Below are 16,792 nucleotides of genomic sequence, written 5' to 3'. Positions count from 1 at the left end.
ACTCAGATATCTGCCAGGTGTATACTGTCAAGATGGTGGCGAACATAACTAAAATGAGATTTATTCATCTCGTATCATGCCTAACTTGTAGATCATCACATATTGGGTATGGAATTAATCTATACATGCTCTGGTTCAAGTAAATAATGAGGACTGCTGAAAAGATGAAAGTCTACGCTTTATGACAGATTCATGAGGAATCTTATCAATATTTATTTGAATTCAGAACACAACCCACTCTCAATGTGCCATGATTGGTTATCTCTAGTGGATACAGTATTCCAGAGTACTGAGGAGTCAGCAGTGAATGGCGTTATAAAACAGGTTTTTCAAAAACTATGAGTCACCGCGACCATGAGACATGCTTAAGCATACAGTCATAAATGTGCCCATAAATATTAGGCTGATGGGTCTAGTAGTATGCAAGATTACCTGCAGACTGATACACACATACACTGACACACACACACAGCCAAATGCACAATCTCCTTCAGGCTTACTCATGACGGAGATAATACCTATGGAGGTGTAAACACAGCCTAACAGTAATAAATGAATAGAACATGTAGGATGAAAGATTACAGCCAACTTTACAAGGTTTTAACCTTGAGACTAAGCTGCTTTGTTGCTTCTCTGAGGTCACAAGTGTTGAAAAGCCACACTAGTCGCATCACTTATACTTTTATAATATTGTTCTTACAGTGTATGTGTAAATGTGTGTGTGGGTGAGACAAGCAACTCTGTAGTGTAAGCTAAATTTCACAGTTGTCCACAGTGTGGGTAACTGTGTGGATTGTATTGAATGAGAAGCACCTCATTCAGCTGGGTTTCATCTAAAAAATTCACCCATTCACATTTAGCAGATTCTCCACAAGAGGGAGTTGTTCATTCATTCTCAAACCAGATCTGCACATGATAACCAAGCTAAGCAAAAATATAGTACTAGTTGCAGTAGCTATGTTTAAAACCCAAACATCAGGCAGCGAGTGTTTCAGTTGCACTATTCTTTATGTGTTGGTGTGTTTGAGATTTTACATTTTGCATTTGTATGACGTGTTAGCTACAATAAAGAAAATGCAAATGAATAAAGTCTTACTAAAATAGGAATACAATTCAGCATATGTCTGAAAATTATCTTTTATTAATTAAGATATTATGAATTAATTATATTCTTTTTACATTTTTAAAGATCACTTTTGGTGTATTTTGTGCCTTTATTCAATTGCTGAAAGTGGAGAGAGACAGAAAACGGTTATTGCAAGTCCACATCCACTTCTTTTTACCTTTGGACAAATAAAATTTGCCCAGGACCTTCCCATGTCTAAAGTAATTTTCAGAGCAGTACTAAATCCTTTAAAAATCTTCACTAAATATGAAATGGCCAATAAAACCTAGCAGAGTACAGAATAAAGGGAGGGGTCTGTCTTAAAAACACAGCCAGGTGTCCAAATGAACACTGAAATAGGCTTTTATTGCCATAATCATTCCTCCTGTCCATACTGACCATTAGAAGATCCCTTTATATTGCACTTGATGAAGAACAAAATCCACAGTCCTATTTCTGTGTTTAAATGTGTTTAAACATGTATCTGAAGCTAATATGAAGCTTGAGCTGTCCAAATTAGTCAAATCAAGTAGATCTGTTTCAAAGTTACAGTTTTTTTTAGTGCCAAAGTCTCTCTTTTTGTTACTATACTTCAACTGCTGCTCAAAAGGGAAACACTGTCCAAGGAAACACAAAGAGGGAATTTGATGCCAAAAAGACTGTAAATGTGGCCAATATGCACTTCAGATGACTAACTAGGACTGCTGAAGCCTTATATAAGTTTCAGATCAAATTTTAAATGCATTTTTGCAAAAAATATTTGTGTGGACACACTGTGACTAGCTTGTATCACTTAGGCAATTAATAGTATGAACAGGAGGAACAATTACAGCAAGGAAAACCTGACCATTGTATCAAGACCGACTTTGAAAAAATGTGAACTTATCCTTTAAATAACATTCATTATTGTCTTTAATGGCCAGCATGCAGCTTATAATGTGTCTCACACACAAGCAGCTATATAAAAACAATCTGTACCTGTAAAGTTCCTTTCATGCAGGTGGGTGGTGGAGGTGACAACATTGTAGGAGTAATTACCCTTCTTGCCTCTAATAGATGATGCTCACTCATGTGTTTAAATACGCAGTTGTTAACTAACATGCTGTTGCTTTCGTCTCACCATCACTGTGTCCTTGTTTTCATATCTATTCAGGTTCATTGAAAATCACCTGGCAGGAGGTCATAGTGGGGGTGGAGAGTGGTCTCCTCATGTTCCCTATCAACATCCTCATCATCACCATCTTCAGAAGCATCAGACCACGCATGACTTCAAAATCTCGAAAAGGCGACTCTGACGATAACTTGAGACCCCAAGCAGTTACCATACCAACCATTCTAAAGGTGTGTTTTATAATATCTGATCTCAATGAGTGTGAAAGTGTGTATTCAGCACTTTTTTGTATGACTCCTTTTGTGCGATGCTGTGATGAATTCTACTTGCCTCATCACTGACCTGAATGCACTTTATAATCAAAGCACTTTTTAATTTATTATTTGTGTGTTGTATGTTTTCTGTTGCAGCATGTGTGTGCTGCTTGATTGTGCAGTGTGTGTGTGTGTGTTGCTTGTGTTTGTTGATTGTGTTTCTTTTTTAGCTACTGTCATACCCCTTTTAAATTGCCCCTCGGGGACAAATAAAGTGATTTGAATTGAATTGAATTGGCCTTGTAAGCCCACATGTACACTTTCGCAATTAGTTCATGTTTCAGTTAAGTGCTCTTTGTGGCTTTGACTCCTGGTGACCATTAACTGTATAATGTGTACACCTACTTTTTTGTGTGTATTTGTTCAAGTAGTGTACAGTCCATCAAATCATTTGCTATATGTTGTCATTCTTTCTAGGATACAGAGGAGGTGATTTCTTGGGTTAGCAGAAGTCAGAGGAACAAGATGTCAGAGATGCACAGGCTGGAGTCCACCGCTGATCTCTACCCTGCCTTGGACAGAGTGCATGAATTCATCCAGCTCATACAAGGTTGTTTTGAACATTATGTAACCCAGTCAAACATTTCCATAGACTTTAAGTAGGTCATTGATTTCAGCCTGAGAATCAATCCTCCTTTTAGCCTTTTGGAATAAAAAAAAAAAGTTTTTACAGCAGGTTTTCTGTTTTAATTTAAACAATTAAAAACAAATTAAATATAACCAAAATAAATTAGCATACGGCTGGTCATATTGTATACTTCCGTTTTTGTCAACAAAAGCAGAAGTCTCTCAGTAAAACTTTCCCAGCTTGTCTGTTGTGCTCATTCCCAAGCTCAAATATATACTGTATCTGCAAAAATAGATTAGAACATACCCATTGATTTAAAAACAAACAAACACAAAAAAGCGTACAAAATTAGCACTAGGCACCAGCCACATACTCGTAAAATAAGCCATAGATTTGCTTCACTCACCAGCCCAAAAAAAATGGTAATCTATTGAGTGGCTGGTAAAATTTGAACATCCACAAATCATTTGGCCGATGGACAAAAAAGACTATTTTCAACTGCAGATTTGGTGTCCTGGTGAGGACAGCAGCACGATTTATGTGAGATCTTCATAAAAGAGCCTGTGATCATCTTATGAGGCAACATGTCAAGTAGTGAAATGGTGTGGCTGATTTATGTGTTTTTAATCGTTTTTGGACAACAGTGCAGGTATATGGCACAGAGGAATAATCAATTCAATACACAGGCAAGCCCTTTATTAGGATTAATTCATTGTTAATTTTTATCTTGTCTTGAGATTTGTTGATAATAAGAAAAATATATCAAATGTATGGATGCAACTAACGATTGTTTTCATTATTGAATAATCTGACGATCATATTCTCAGTTTGTCCAGCAGTCCAAAACACAAAGATGTCCAATTTACTATGATGTAAGATCAAGTAAACACAGCAATTTCACACATTTTAGAACCTGGAACCAGTTAATTTTTGCTTGATAAAAGACTTAAGTGAATAACTGATTATAAAATAGTTGCTGATTAGTTTTTTGTAGATTGACTAATCATTGCAGCTCTATTAGAATATCAGCAGGCTTATTCTTTTAAGACCACCTTTGCACCAGTGCAGAGAAATGTAATTTCATGCTGCTCTGTATATGTGTTCCTGTAAAAGGTGAGACTGAGAGTGACTCCCACTGGGTGTACTGCAGCAAGTTCCTCCTAGCTGGTCTCTGTCACCTCCTGATGTATCTGGAGAAAATGGATGAGAGGAACTTCCAGAGTCCACATGAGTACCAGCAGACCCTCAATATCACCAATCTGTTGGTTCGCAAAGCTGAGATGGTCTTTAGCTGCCACTTGACCTACTGGTAAGCATTCTGACTATCACACAAATTACATGTACAGGGAAGAAATATCACTAGTTTTATTTAACCAAAACATCTCATGTGTCGTCCTCTTTTCGGCTTTTCCTCTCATTCCTCCCATCTCTTGACTTAGCCCGCTTCCTGTGAAGAAGAAGAAGAGGAGGTCGGCAGGCTGCTGGCTGCCCTGGTGGTGTGTTTTTCTGGGCTGGTTCCTGTTGCTGTCCATCAGCGGAGTGTCCACTTTCTTCACCTTGCTGTACGGCTTTCAGTACGGCAGAGCAAAGTCCATCCAGTGGGTCATGTCTCTGGGCCTCTCTCTCTTCCAGAGCATCTTTATACTGCAGCCTCTCAAGGTGGGTCAAGATGGAAAAACCACTACTGTATCAACATTCTTCCTAAAAAAAAGTCATTTAATTTAGTGTTCGGTCTAAAAAACTGTGCTTTTTGCAGAATAAAATAAATTTCATCCTGCAAAATAATACAATTAGTTTAAAATAATTTGTTTATGTGTCTTAAACAATATTCCATGCTATGTTTTTGTTAAAAGGTGATAGGAGTTGCTGTCATTTTTGCCCTTTTGCTGAAACCTGTAGCTGTGGAGGACACTGGAGAAATTGAGCAAGTGCTGTTAGGTAAGAAGGTACAAAACCATTATGTAGCCCATCTGTTGCTGAACAGGTGGGCTGTACATACAGTATAACAGAAGTATACAGGAGTATATTTGTTGATCACTATTGTTTTAATATATTTTCATCATCCTTAAAGCTACTAAAATCGATATTTTCATACCTTTTCAAGAGCATTTGGGTCAAATAACTGTGTATATGAACCATGCTTGTAGGGAAAAACCCACAGATAATTATCATCTGACTCTGCAGTTCTGCTCAGCTGCAGATACACATATTTTTCTCAAGAGCGGTTGAGACCAAAACAGAGCTAAAGGGAGAATGTATGGCAAGTGACCAGAAATGCAAATGAATGCTTATATTGCTCCGTATCTGCTGGAGGAGAAAATACACATCTTTTCACTGCTTACCTTAATAAGGTGACAATATGTCAGTGTAAGCATGTTTGCCCCCAAAAAATCAGTACATGCAGATTATAAAGACATTTTGTGAATTTAAAATACACCATAACACTAAGAGGTATCATTTACTGGATTCAATATTTTTTAACTTCCTTGTGAAATTCTAAAAACCCGAAAAAACATTGAAGTACAAAGATGAGTCTTTTAAGATAAGCTTGAGATGTTTGAAGCAAGGAAAAAAAAAATCTGCCGTTCAATTTATTTTATCACATCAATCGCTCAGTCCAAAATACTTATTTATAATTCATAAAATAGACAGAAGGATCCATTGCATTTTCTTTCAGCTTGGCTACAGAAAGCTCTTATGTTATCATGCGAACAGTAAAAATATTTGCTTTGACAACTATAAACTTGTGATCCTTTAAAGTTTTTCTCTTCCTCCCAAGTGACTTCTTATTCCTGAGTGTATTGGTGCATCCGTCCTTCAGTTATGGAGGGCTAAAGAACTGTCAGTCTTACAACACTGTCCTCTCCATTTAACAGAGCAACAAGACAAGTGTAGACGCTACTGTGGCAGGGACACGCTGTGAGGAAGATGCATTTAGCGGAGTGAGCTGTCGTCTCTGATGGGCACAGCTGCGATCCAGGACATTCTTGTTTCTTAGACATTCTTTTGCAATTATTGTAAGTTTCACTTTCTGAATATAAAATTGCATAACACATTCTGGTGTTTTTCTATGTGTTCAGACTTTCCAATGGCTGGCAAAGTTTTGTGCAATGGTGATTCAGAGTTATATACATGATTATGTATGTGTTTATTACAGAAATGTATGGTTGTTTACTTTAAACGGTAGGGCATATATTGTTCTTTTCATGCCAACATACTAAATTGGTAGAATTCATCATTGCTCATTATCTCTTTGTAAAGTAAACATTATCCCACTTGTAATGGAATAGTAGAACTGCTGGACTTTTGCTGATTGTCATTATAGATATACTATCTCTGTAAAATCTGCTATTTGACTTATGTTTACCTAAGTTAACACTGGTTTTAATGGAGTATTTTGGTGTTCCATTGTTAGTATAAATGCTAATTCAGGGTTTTCTAACACCATAACAAAAGGAGATAATAATTAATTATTGTTGTTTAAGCATGAAAATAATAATAGCCTGAAGATATTCATTGTTGGCACAAATGATTCAGTATAGTCTAAAAATAGTGATACGGTAAATCCTCAGAGACCAAACCCACAGGGAACAACATGACAAGTCTTGACAGTATATGAAGGCCAAACATCGATTCAGCATTAAGTGGGGTGTGGGGTGCATTTATGTAATTGCACATATGGGGGACTGATTATTAATTGATCACTTTTTTTTTCACCTCGTGATAAAACATGCTGAATGTGCATGTCACGACTTCTCATCATACGTGTCTCTTTCTGTGTTATTCAGTTTGTCCTCCTTTTGAATGATTTATGCTGCAGAACTACATTCAAGTTTGTGCTTTTATTTGGAGAAGTCAGTCTACTGACACTTGACCTTCTGTACGTTATTTAATCATTAACAGTCAAGTCTATTTATTGCTTTCATTTATGGATACTGTATGTATTGTATGTGTGCACTTCATTAAACTATGTAGATCTCTATTAAAATCTTAATAATGTATTCATCTGTCAGTGACTTTTGACTGAAATACCTGCAGACATACAGTGGCTGATAAGTCTTAAAACCTGATTATCAAAAGCATAAACCAAGATATGTTTAAGATTTTTTTTTTAAATATATATATATAGTAGATTCCCATAAACTCATGGCTATCAACAATAAAGACTGACACCTTTCCACCACAACCACATGCAGAATTGGAAGTTCTCATCAGACACCAACCATCATTATGACTTGTAGGAGGAAAGATCTCAATAAAAGTTAAGCAGTACAATATTGTCAAACAATTTACTGAAAGTGATTTTCATACTCACTTCAGCTAAATTTTAACAACTCGGTAACACTTTATTTTACAGGTCCCTTGTGTTTTTGTTACCTCAGAATGAGCCCTTTATATCTACATAGGGAGCAGGTCCTCTTCCATGGAGCCTGCCATGTTGCACCGCTACAGTAGCCCAGAACGGCCTTTCATATTTTTCACGATTTTCACAACTACTGTAGGTTCGCATGGAAATTTCACCCTCATCCTACCAACATAGTTAACAGGACTATCAACTGGGATCCCTGGGGATGTTAACTTGTTATTTTAAGAAAGTAACAGTTAATTTACACATTGTGTGAAATGAAAATACTTTTAATACAAAATTACAGATTGCCCCTACAACCCACTAAAATTGTGTGATACTTTAGATTAGGACCCATGGCAAACATAAACTCAATAAATAGTTTAATGTATTAACTGCACAGGCGGAATTTACCCCAGGACCCCAATACATTGGTATTTAAAAAAAAACACTAATTAAAACAGAAACACAAAACAATTATATGAAGTCATTTGAAAAAAATTGAAAAAGTCATAAAAAAATTTGGAATGATAGAATAAAGCATTTATGAGATATGACAAAAAATACCCCAGCTAATAGGATAATGGTTAAAGATTAATTCACAGAGAGCAAACTGTCCTTCAGAGTTTTATTGCAATAAATAAAGTTCACATTACAAATGCAGCTCTCCCAATTTGCTAGGCTGTAAAAGTTCAGTGTCAGTATGTATACATACAGCAACGTGCATCACAATCATCCCATATTCTGCACCCTAATAGGTTTCTTTTAATTAATTCACTATCTCTCTGTGGAGTTTCTTTTGGTCTTCAGAGAATTAAGAGTTGAAAGTCGAATCCTTATCTGCGTTTACTCCCTAAAGATTTTCCCTCTCTGCCTCTGTCTAGTCAGAAGTAAAAGTTACGGTGACCCACAGTCCCACAGCTCACCTTTGATGTTACCTGTTGGGAACTTTTTTACACAGGAAGCAGAGAGATAAAGTCTCACAATGTGCTTTTGGTTATAAAGGCAATATAATATAAGAGTATAAGTTACCATTTTTCCAACATGCTTGGAGATGTTATTGGGGGGTTATTCGGTTGGTTGCAATTGTCAACCTTACCATTAGATGCCATTAAATCCTACATACTGCACCTTTAATAGTTTTTGTTGTTGTTTTTGTTTGTTTACATAGTACAGAAAAGATGGTGTAATTTGGTACAAATTATAAGAAAACTAGGGAAATGGGGGGAAAAAACAAACAAACAAAAAAAGGAAATAAAATGTGTTGCCTTCTAATCAAAATGATAACATTGTAATTCGATAGTTATTCATGAACAAGCCTTTGACATCCCAGAAAGCCAGCACAACAATCACATAGCTTCTCCTCTCTGGTGCAATACAGCAACAGCAAAACTAGTTTGTGACTATTCCCTTTGGAGAATGCGTCCTTCAGGAGAATAATCTTTCAAAATGCTGAAGAAAACTTTTTAATTTACTCTAGCTTTGCCTTTTATCAACAGCTCCCACTTCATATTGTATCAGCAGCCCTCATTTTCTTTGCAGCACTTCCACAGTGTACCTTGACCCACATTGATGCCACGGTAATTGACTGATGAATTCTTTAACTGCGTCAATGGAGGAGATGACGTTTCCAAAGTAAGAATAAACACTTCTTCAGTACCTTTTTAAATTTTAGGAATGTTTATAGGGACATGAATCTGAGAACTGTGAACCACAACTTCAGCAAAGCAGGTCATGAACATACGTGTCATGTTATGCAGACTTAAACTACTGATTAAAGTTACAAACATTCATTATTTTAAGTATCTCTGAACATCTATCATTTGTTCCTGAGTAGGTTGAGTGCATTTTATACTGAAGTGTCTGCCTAATGCATGTCAAGTAAACACATATGGCTAGTTTATTCAACACATCAAAGTTTAAATAAACCTACTCAGTCACACAGGAAGTATTTTTCCTCAAACACTGGACTTGCCCATTACAACCACAAATCTATGGTGTATTATGTCAAATGGAGGCGATAAGATCAAACTCCATCACTGAGGGACTTGCTTGTGTATGCTCTTATCAGCCACAGTCTGCTCGTTTTTTAAAAGGAAAGTTGAATACTGTCCAAGGAGGGTTGAATCTAGGGCAACTGAACTCGGCTGTAGATACTTAAAGACGTCTCATCTCTCATCCAAGGGGCTTCTTCGGTTCTAACTGACTGGTGAGGAGTTCCAGGTGTCTAAACTCTGTGGGTTCATTATCAGGGTCATTGATACCACTTATTCATTAGTGCTCCTGGCTGTAGTAATGACAGTTGTTGGACTTGTCACACCAGGAGTTCACCCTCCTGTGCTGAGACATGTGACTCCGACTCTTAATGACTATCGTTACAACAGCCAGGAGCACTAACGAACTGAGTAGTATCAATGACCTCGATAACAACCCCACAGAGGCCGCATTAGCTCCATTTTGGGACCCTCATTTGGAATCGAAGAAGCCCCTTGGATGAGAGGTGAAAGGTCTTCAACCAAGTCCAGTTGCCCTCGATTCAACCCTCCTTAGATAACCACGAACTGGATGAATCTTCACAGACAATTTTAATACTGATTTTTAATTACATCCAGCAACTCCGCAATGCCACTACATCTCATACTAGTCTTTATTATCTAACATTATCATTATTAAAATGCTCCATCTAGAACATTTTACATTAAACAATGTGCTTTAAAAACTCAACAAACCACAGAGTTGTCTGAACCCTTATGCTATTAGTGATTATCTCTAAATGGCTGCAAGTTGAAGACTGAATTCATACAAATTCATAAAGACTACATACAATCCAGATGTAAACAGATGATGCAGAAGTATCTATACAATATTGTAAAAATTCAAAAATGTGATTCATCTGAAACGAGGAGAACATCCCCTCAACAAAACAGTTTATGTGATGTATAAAGACAGCCTTGTTTGGGGCCCTGTCAATGGTACTGTTGTATTCATTTCTGCTCAGGAACAGTAATTTTCCCTTTACACTGAGGACCCCTACTGGTTAATAGCAGTGTTGCATAGCAGGAATAGCAATAGGTACAAATGCTGTGAAGACCAAACCAGTTTCCACTTCCAAATAGTATTTTATTAAATTGTTATTTTAGTATACAGTGGGAAAAAAAACTAGAGATTTAGCATGAAACAACAGTCCAACATAGAAAAAAACATTGAGCAGATCACAGTTCTGTAGTGTTAATCATCCCTCTAACACGCGTAAAACCCATTAATGAACCATGTCTATCACCTAGCCGGAAAAGCTTTTAGATGTGCTTTCCCGAAACTGCTGAGTCATTTTACTTCAAGGCCGCCATCCATTTGCCATGCAAGCTGGGTGCGGCCCATCACGTCAGCACAACAAATCTTTCACCCCTGTTCCTCTCTGGGAATTTGAAACAACCACCTCTATTGCCATAATTTTTTTTATCCAATGCAGAAAATTCAACTCAGAAGTATTTTTTAAAAGGACTGTTTATGGGTACGGCAAATAAAGCTACACATACATAAAGTGAAACAAAATGCAGATAACATGTATCCAGTCTTCATGCATAATGCATGATCCTAGTACAGACTGGCAAGGCCTCTGATGAGAGATGTTAACTAAGGCAAATGCAGTGGTGCACCACAGTAGGAGAGACATGCACACACGATCACAGATAACCTAAAACCTCTGAGGTCAATATTTACATCAAATCAGGTTGTTGTACAGTTGCATTAGGACTGCTATTTGTCCATATTTTGCTAGCAAATTAAACCGATCAATACTCAGAAAAGTGCAGGTATTTTGGTAAAACTGACATTCAAAAGGGCAAACAACCTTTATTTGGAGATACTGTATATAAAACAGATTTGTCAATTGTTGGACACCTCCCTAAACTAATTTTCTGTACAGTTAAATCATCTGTGTAAATAGGTCTAGCTATAGTCCCTGTAAATATATATTACAGTTTTCACTACATTTTACACCTGTGCCCTACCACCCCTGTAACAGATGACCAGAACAGGTTTGACATGTAACTGTAAGCTTTTCCAGAGAGGCTCCACACAAGGTATTTCTGCTATATATAAACCTTAAACTTTGAGGGCCGATTGAGTAATGAGTGTTTCAAAATGTCTTTTCCACAGTGATAACACCTCACGACTGCACAAGACACTGAAAATATGGCTTCCATCTGTCCCAAAGCTTCATGAAATCAACTGTTGAGTACTGAAGCCTCGCTTTGGAAAAACAATCTAGAAACATTGTTGGCATGAATACCAAACTGGGGTGGGCAGTCAGACTTGTTTGACTAGTCTGAGACAAGTGAGTGACACAGTGTCGTACAACATGTGCAAAGCAGAATCAAGGCATGTACTGTAGATATAAGTCAGACCCCAAACCCTCAAAAAAAAGCAACACTTAAAATCTAAATTTGATTATTACAACAGTATGTCACGTAGACAAATGGGAAAAGTTAAAAGTCCTTCAATGAGAGAACAGGCATCACCACCCACATGATTGTATGTAATAATGTATATGATGTGCAGTACAGTAAAGAAATTAAAACGTGGTAGACACTGGTACTGCTTTACCAAAAGAAAGGTTTCTGTTATTTAAAGCTTGAGTGAGCAACCGCACCATCAGTAATATGGTAATATTTATCTACATGAGGTAAGAATAAATGTAGAAAGGGGGAGAACTATCCAAATCTGATTGAGAGCCTTGAACAATTTCTTTTTCCTGTTCTGAGCTGCAGCGGTGACGACACAGGCCTGTGTGTGTGTCTATATATGTGTGTATAGACCAGGGGCGTAACAATTAGGTTTTCTTCTTCAGCTCCTCAAAGCGCCGCGTTAGATCGTCAAAGTCGATGTCGTCCGAGGTGGTGGTGTTCCCACCGAAGGATGATGTGGGGAGTGTGTCGGGAACAGAGGGGAGCTCTGGGAGTGCGTTGCTGTCAAATGGTTGAGATGAGGGGCCGGGACCTGGAGAGTGATATGTGGAATTCAATACGGCACATATGTACATAAACACAGCTATATACAGCTGGTATTTTATGTAGCCTACAGTACCAAATAAACGTTTGGACACACTTTCTCAATCACAGGAACTGGAAGGTGTAAAATATAACCACTGAATATTTCAGTAAAACATGAATAAATGTTTTTGTCTTGTCTATGTAGCCAATGTATTCCTTATTCTTCTGTGCCTTAGCCCTGCATTGTTGTCAAAAACCTATTTAAAAGACATCAATATTTCACACTGTGACTGGGTGACATGTTCTTTCTATGAGCATGGTAACTGTAGTTTAGTTTGAGCTGACCCAACATACATCATCCTGCTGCTCTGAAATATTCAGCAATGCACTAAAGTACTCACAGCTGAAAATGGTCTGCAAATGCAAAAACAGATGCACAATGTATTCCAGTTTCAGTGATGTTTGGTAAAAAACTACAGTGCAAAGCTGTTTTAGGAAATAATAAATTTAAGTATATATCTGTGACACATTTTGAAAGACTTAATGTCTTCGGAAGGAGCAAATGGGTTTGGGGCTAAGAGCCATAGACAGGGTAGAGAAGCCGAAAAGTGTTGAGAGATGGACCAACACATTGTTGGTTTTGGCCTTTTCATTGGATTTAAATACTGAATATGACCAGCCTGATCCTTTAACAGTTGGTGGTTGTTGGCACTGCTCACCTGTGATCTGGGAAGGAACAAAGGATTTGTCATTTAGATCATCAATCTGAAACACAAAGAAAGTGTGTTAGGGATCATGTCATCTTCATCGTGAAATAAAATAATATATAATATAATATAGTATGTGTTAGTAATGACAAAGAAAAACATACGTGTTGAATGATGTAGATGTAAAAACAAACAGTGGGAAGGGAAACCGCTGTGAATCTCCATAAACCATCACCGTTAGTATGGGTGACACAACACCAAACTCAGCTGGCCTGAGTCCTCTCTATAATGCACTCTGTTCTGGTCTATATAATCCCACTCAGAGCAGTTAATCGAGAAACAGTTAGTGGTTACAATATTAGCACTTAATGCTACCTATATCCTCACACATAAAGCAAATTCTAGGTCTACTCTGAAAAATAGTGAAGAAGTGTAGAGAACAGACAAAACGACACGCATGCTGAAGGAACTGCTCTTCCCTGAGAGGTGCCCTGCCCTGTCCGTCTGTCCATCTGTGGGGACGGGAAGGGGGCATGGATGGGAGGGGTTCGGTCACTTACAGACTCGTATGTGGGGGGACAAGTGGGCAGCTGAGGGGGCTGCCCTCCTCCCATGGGGGGCTGGAAGCTGTTGTAGGTTCCAACTGGTGCATTAAATGGTTCCTGGAGGAACAAAACAGTCAGGTACAAGCCTGAGACCATCAGTTTTGAGCCATGTAAAGTAAAAGTGATATTGTACAATTGTTTGAAGACTTAAATCACAAAAAAGAATGAATAGGATGATCAAAATGTTTAATTTACTTCAGAATGTAATAAAAGTAATTTGTTAAGCAGCAACAATGGCAGATCAATCAGAGGATAATCCACAGACTGTGCTGCTAACTAGTTTCATTAGAAAAGGTTTCGGTAGAAGTGATGTGGGAGATTATTATAAGTTACTTGGACAGTGTTCATGGAAAGTCATGTTGCTATTTAGTTTTTCAAACGGGAGTTTTGAATGCTTCTTATCACCACAAACAAAATTCCACTCACCTCTGCTGCACTAGGGCGGTGGCAGGAATAAATTATGTTTACCAGCATGACTAGGTATACGGGGCTGAGTGAGAAAATATGCATCTACAGGATACTTGCAGCATTTAAATATCTTGATTTGTCAGGTTTTTAATTCACTGGGTTAGCCAAAGACTTTGTCTGGTTTCTCTATTTAGTTTCCAAAAAGTGCATTATATGATGACATGTATTGATGTCATGATAAAAACTTACGTACGGCATAACATGAGTGAAGATTTCTATCAGCTCATTCATAAGTCACATCAAAACCAGAATGAAGAAGATCTTTGAAATAAATATCTTACGGCTCCTTTGGAAGGTGGATAGTTGAAAGCTGTTGGCATAGGCATGCCCATGGGCATTGGCATGGGCATAGGCATGGGCATAGCACCAGCAGTGAAACCTCCACCACCTCCTCCTCCAGACTTCTTGTCAGTGTCAACGTCAATCAGGTCTGCCTCCTCTCCAGGACACACCTCAGGCTGTCCGGCAGAGAAAGTGGGGGATGAGTAAGTAAAAAAAAACAATGTATGGCTTCATCTTTAATACTGACTGATTATCAGACTCTGTTATGCTCACCCGGACCATGGCGTCAGGTTCATATGGCACATTGTAGTTCTTAGCTATCTCTATCAGGTAGCGCTCCACCAAGATCTTGGGAGGGGCCTCCACACTCAGTTTGTGCATCAGCTGTAAACATAAGATATATGATTATGCTCATGCATTGTTGAACAAAGTTAAGGGCAATCAGTGGAAAAAAATGCTTACCCTGTCGTTGACTGTCCCAATCTGGTTTGTCCTGCACAGCTTGCCATACTCCTTGCTGTATTTTGCACACAGCTGTTCAGATACCTGAAAGAAGCATTTAGAGATAATGTTGTCAAGACTTACTAGAAATAAAATGACAGAAGTTGCTCAATAATATATGGTGCTATATTTAAACAGTACTTACTATTTTTAGTTCAGACACCTCTGACTGGAGGCGAGGAGCTGCCCAGATAAGGGTGGACACTGCTTCCTGTAAGCCTGGATCCAGCTCCCTAATTAAAGCAACAGAAAACAGGTTAACAAGGATGACCCATGTTTGCTTGTCAATAATTCCTGTATACTGTAATAATTAATTTGCAGTAAATTTAAAACACTACACTGTTAAACACATAAACATAAAGAATAAAAAAAAAAGTAATAGATTCTGAAAAGCTGTCCTAAATAGATAGATTTTTTAATCTTGTTTTGAGTCTAGGGTCTCAGCTGCCCTCAGATTGTTGGGGGCTTGGCCCTCGTGGTAAAAGTGGTGTTTTTGGTGCACCTGGTCAGCTACTCACTTCATAGACTGAATGAGGCCAAAGCGAGCCAGCAGCAGGTCACAGTAAAGCTCCAGAATCTCCATGGCTTCCACCAGATAGTCCTCTCTGATTATGTGCTCCACGCGGATCCGTGCCCGCTCATCTTTGCCTGATGACAGGTAATCTGCAATCTCCTTCCTGGCCTTTTGAGCAAGCTCAGCTTCATTTTAATTAACAAATGGGAAAGGGAAAGTGTGGTTATAAGGAGGACAGACACTAATCTCTATACTGACTCCACAGGAGAGCTATGAAATCAACAGTGGGAGAGTTTTTCATTTATTCAACCCAGGACTTACTTTTCTTTTTCTCAAGGAGTTTGAGTCGGTTGATTACCAGGCGGAGGTTCACTCTGAGCCTCTCTGCTTTGAAGCCTCCTCCTAGCATGGTGTTAAGAGTCTGTGTGGACATGAGATCAATGAGAGGAACTGGATATAAGCTCACAGCATAGAAACCGTCACCCTCACCGCCCCCACCTCTGCTCCAGTGAGTCACTTTAATCATGTGAGCATGACCCACCCAGCCCATCGAAAAAGAGCCACTCCAAACAATAACAACACGTAAACAAGCACACACAGAAAGTTAAAGATTCAGCTTCCTGAGAAAAGCTGAACAGCTAAAAACAGTTAGCTTGAGCATGACGAGGCTGCCTCAGTCATAACAGAGATGTTAGCTGTCTCTATTATGATGTCCTTTCTAGTTTGCTTCACAATTCATTTACTGAAACATACTATAAAATGGACGATTAAGCCCCAAACTATGTGTGTGTGCTGCCAACACTGGCTGTTTATCCAGCCTCTGCTTTGTTAGCAGTCTTCTGTTGACGCCAGCTAAGCTAACTAGCTCTCAACGCTAAGCACAAAATACCAAAAAACAAACTCGTCCAACATACTGGAGTAGTTTGACGAGCGGGAGATCATTCAAAATGAGCAACAGTTCAACTGATCGACAACAAAGTGACAAGTGACTTACCTGTAAATAGCAGTCAAGAGTACACACTAACTTATATGGGTTTCTGTCTGCTGTTTCGTCGCCTGATTCACTTCCGCGTTGATCTTCAGTGACGTCATGGGCATTTCCCTACGAGGGGGCGGGGCTCATGTACCGTCACGTGGTACCGTTTTTTTTTTTTACTGCTACTGTTTTTTTTTACTTTACTACTTACAACAGGTGACATGCAAAACATGAGGCAACTAGTAAAATTAAGGGCAAAAACAATGTTGGTGAGCAACTAGTTACATGTAACGGTGTTACGTAAT

The 16,792-nt window shown here is 38.4% G+C and overlaps 1 protein-coding gene across 1 annotated transcript; it reads right to left on the bottom strand.

Annotated features, from left to right (window-relative positions):
• Positions 1 to 10,548: 10,548 nt before the first annotated feature.
• ist1 (IST1 factor associated with ESCRT-III) lies at positions 10,549 to 16,578 on the bottom strand. Its single transcript, XM_062423447.1, has 10 exons — positions 16,506 to 16,578; positions 15,833 to 15,932; positions 15,516 to 15,696; positions 15,143 to 15,230; positions 14,959 to 15,042; positions 14,770 to 14,880; positions 14,496 to 14,672; positions 13,702 to 13,803; positions 13,154 to 13,199; positions 10,549 to 12,441 (listed from the first exon to the last, which is right to left on the bottom strand). The coding sequence occupies exons 2-10, from the start codon at positions 15,918 to 15,920 to the stop codon at positions 12,275 to 12,277; spliced, it is 1,044 nt and encodes a 347-aa protein (XP_062279431.1). The 5' UTR covers positions 15,921 to 15,932; positions 16,506 to 16,578; the 3' UTR covers positions 10,549 to 12,274.
• Between the last annotated feature and the right edge of the window lie 214 nt (positions 16,579 to 16,792).

The sequence above is a fragment of the Scomber scombrus genome, chromosome 1, assembly GCF_963691925.1.
Source record: "Scomber scombrus chromosome 1, fScoSco1.1, whole genome shotgun sequence".
Classification (NCBI taxonomy): Eukaryota; Metazoa; Chordata; class Actinopteri; order Scombriformes; family Scombridae; genus Scomber; species Scomber scombrus.
The sequence above is the reverse complement of the archived record's forward strand: the minus strand, read 5'-3'. Positions and strand labels throughout refer to the sequence as shown.

Coding starts and splice junctions, on each gene's coding strand:
- ist1 (XM_062423447.1), bottom strand. CDS start 15,920: ATGCTAGGAGGAGGCTTCAAAGCAGAGAGGCTCAGAGTGAACCTCCGC. Junction 14,673..14,769: donor AACCTGACGCCATGGTCCGG/GTGAGCATAACA, acceptor TCTGCCGGACAG/CCTGAGGTGTGTCCTGGAGA. Junction 12,442..13,153: donor TGTTCCTTCCCAGATCACAG/GTGAGCAGTGCC, acceptor ATCACTCTCCAG/GTCCCGGCCCCTCATCTCAA.